Below are 2,964 nucleotides of genomic sequence, written 5' to 3' on the forward strand. Positions count from 1 at the left end.
CCATACAGCTGAGAACATGGCTTCCGTTCCATCGGCACTCATGGCACAATGGGGCATTTCCACCAAGGTAACTTGCCTTGTGACAGATGGTGCAGCCAACATGGCTGCATGTGCCAGAGACCTTCATCTGCGCCACACATATCTGATCGTGAAGAAGGCTCTGGCAGAAAACACTGAGCTGTCTGAGATCCGTCTTCAGTGTAGGAGGATAGTTGGCTACTTCAAAAGCAGTACCACTGCAAAGGTGAATTCCTTTATTACACAGCAGTATTCAAATTAATGCAAAATGACTTGAAAAATGTTTTGTTTCATATTTAATTTTTATAGACAAGGCTGACACAGGTGCAGGAGCAAATGATGCCTACAGAGCCTGTGCTGAAGCTCATTCAAGAGGTAAGTTGACATCCATAACTGCTTCCACTCCCCTTTCAAACAATAATGACCTTTTATTTTCAGGTGGAGACACGCTGGAACAGCACCTTCCACATGTTGCAACGAATGTACAACCTCTACAAATTAGCTATAACCTTTCTCTGTACCCCAGCCTCATCCGTCCCTTGTGAAAGACTATTTTCAAAAGCAGGAAAAATCCTATCGAAGAAAAGAAACCGTTTAAAGCCAAACACTTTGGAAATGCTTGTTTTCCTCAATAAAAATGAATGAAAGGTGTATCTTGTGTGTATCTGTTCCTTGTTTATGTCAATGTCTAAAATAAAGCAATCATTCTTTCAAGTAACACACGCACATTCATTCACATCACAACTCCCTGCCCTTTTGACTCCATCAAAGCCATGGTATTTTAATCACTGTGTCATGACATTTATTTTCCACATGATGGCGCAATAGAACAAATGGAGCCTCATGATGCATCGGCCCAGGACCGACCCAGTTGGATGGAAAGCCTCATTGCTTCATGAGGCTTCAGATTCCCATCACTAGTATTTAACAAAAATCCAAACAGGAGTACACTGGAGAAACTAACTCAAACAAAGTCCTGAAAAACACAGGAACGAAAGTAGCCAAAAACCTGTGACAGAAAACAAAACCTGACAAGAGCACACAGACACTCACAATGACCCAACAAAGAGTGACAGAACTCATGGAATTAAATACAAGCAAAGTGACGAGACAACGAGACACACCTGGACAAGACACGAAGGGTTGAGGGAGCTGATTGGTTAAACACAAGGGACACTGATGACAAGAACAGGTGGCGACAAAAAGGGCACATAAGGGAACAAAACCAAACGTGATCTAAACAGAAACATAACAGTACTAATTGTATTTCATTTTTTCTGTTTTTAATAAATGTGTTTTTTAATGCCTTGAATTTGGAAAAATCATATTTTTATTATTCACTAATGAAGGGTGCGGTGAATGTGCATATGAACTGGTTGGGTTCGGTACCTCTAACAAGGTTAAGAACCACTGTTCTGGGCTGCATCACACAGTGAATAAGCAGCGACCCCGAGTGGTAATAATGATCATAACATCCCATTTCTTAGAGATGATGTGATCAACAGTGTGAATGGGCTTTTTCTTTTTTTTTTTAACAGGTTAACTTTTGTGTAAATTCTAAGCAAACATACTCGAAAGGGATACAACAGTCTATCAGGTTTGTTTAGTTCACATTTTGACGTTCTTCGTACTTGTTTATTCCAAGTGGTTCAGAGTGAGCAGTGTTAACCTCACTAGACGCTGTGCAGTCCAAGCCGGCTGATGACGTCTCCCGCTCTGAAACGACACAACGCGGATCGCTGCTTCTTCGCTCATGGGTGGTGTGGCACTTGACATCTCGCTCAACATTTTCATATGCTTTAGGGAGAGTTCATTTGCTTGGCAAATTTTTACAGCCATGTTTAGGGAGAACACAGACTCGTGAGGAAGGCCCTTAATTAACCTTTTGTCTTCAATGCCAAAAACAATATGGTCCTTGACCATTGAGCCCTTTAACATCCACCCATCCATCCATTTTCCTAATTGCAAGTGTTTCATCTGAGCATTATTACTGTACTGGATCTCTCGTACTTTGCTCACGTTGTTAATGTTAAGATTTATGGAGCATTAGTCCAATTAAAAATGTTACAAATTTGTTTCTGTTTTTTTTGTATATTTCTTCAGGAGTGAAGAATGTGTTCCAAACCAAAGACATGGAGTTTGTGAATGTGTCAGTGCCATGGATGCCCAATCGCTACGCTATGGTTCCTCAGCTGGTGGAGAAGCAACTTAAAACTGAAAAGGTAAACCATTATCGTCTTAACCTCCTGACTACCAGGAAAAAAAATGTTGTGCAATCACATTTATTTTGACATTCCCCAATCTATGTGAAGTAATTGGACTCCTCCAAAAGAAATTTTTGAAATCCCACTACCTTTTTTAAACAGGCTCAAATACACTTAAAACAACTCAAACAACACTTTAACGTGTTCATAAGAGTCTGATAATTAAAATGCCAACAGCATTTCAAGACAAAATGTGGTCGATAAAAAGTATTACTTTTCCTCTTCCCATAAAAAGTGCTTGCACTGAGGTAAGCCATTTTCTTACTTTTTCTAACCCCTACAAATTTGGTATCATTGGAAAGCACTTAATGTCCTCTTTAGAGTAACAAAAGGAGTTAATGCGATTGGAGGCACTGGGTGGGAGATATTTAGGTTCACAAATGTCCTCTACAGAGGACAAATTTGAACTACTGGTAGTCAGGAGGATAAATAAAATGAGTCAAGGAATTGACTACATTCAAGCCTTTATAGAGTAATAATGATGATAGTAATAATCAGTGGCGGGCCGTGCATTTCAACCTTAGGCCTTCAGTGACGTCACATACATGAACACAATACTGTATAGGCTCGTCAAGCAGCACTTAATTTCAGGAGCATTTAAAACCATCAAGTATGCATTCACAATTAAGAGCAGGAAACTACATTTACAGATAGTCAAAAATCAAAAGATGATTTAAAAATA

General features: G+C 39.6%; 1 protein-coding gene across 1 annotated transcript in view; it reads left to right on the forward strand.

Moving 5' to 3' along the window:
- aoc2 (amine oxidase copper containing 2) overlaps window positions 1-2,964 on the forward strand; it is a 15,619-nt gene that overhangs the window by 7,784 nt on the left and 4,871 nt on the right. The window contains exon 2 of the mRNA XM_019858646.1: window positions 2,122-2,240. Coding sequence (XP_019714205.1) covers window positions 2,122-2,240 — 119 coding nt within the window. The remainder of the gene's footprint in view (window positions 1-2,121; window positions 2,241-2,964) is intronic.

The sequence above is a fragment of the Hippocampus comes genome, unplaced genomic scaffold (assembly GCF_001891065.2).
Source record: "Hippocampus comes isolate QL1 unplaced genomic scaffold, H_comes_QL1_v1.1 scaffold187, whole genome shotgun sequence".
Lineage (NCBI taxonomy): Eukaryota > Metazoa > Chordata > Actinopteri > Syngnathiformes > Syngnathidae > Hippocampus > Hippocampus comes.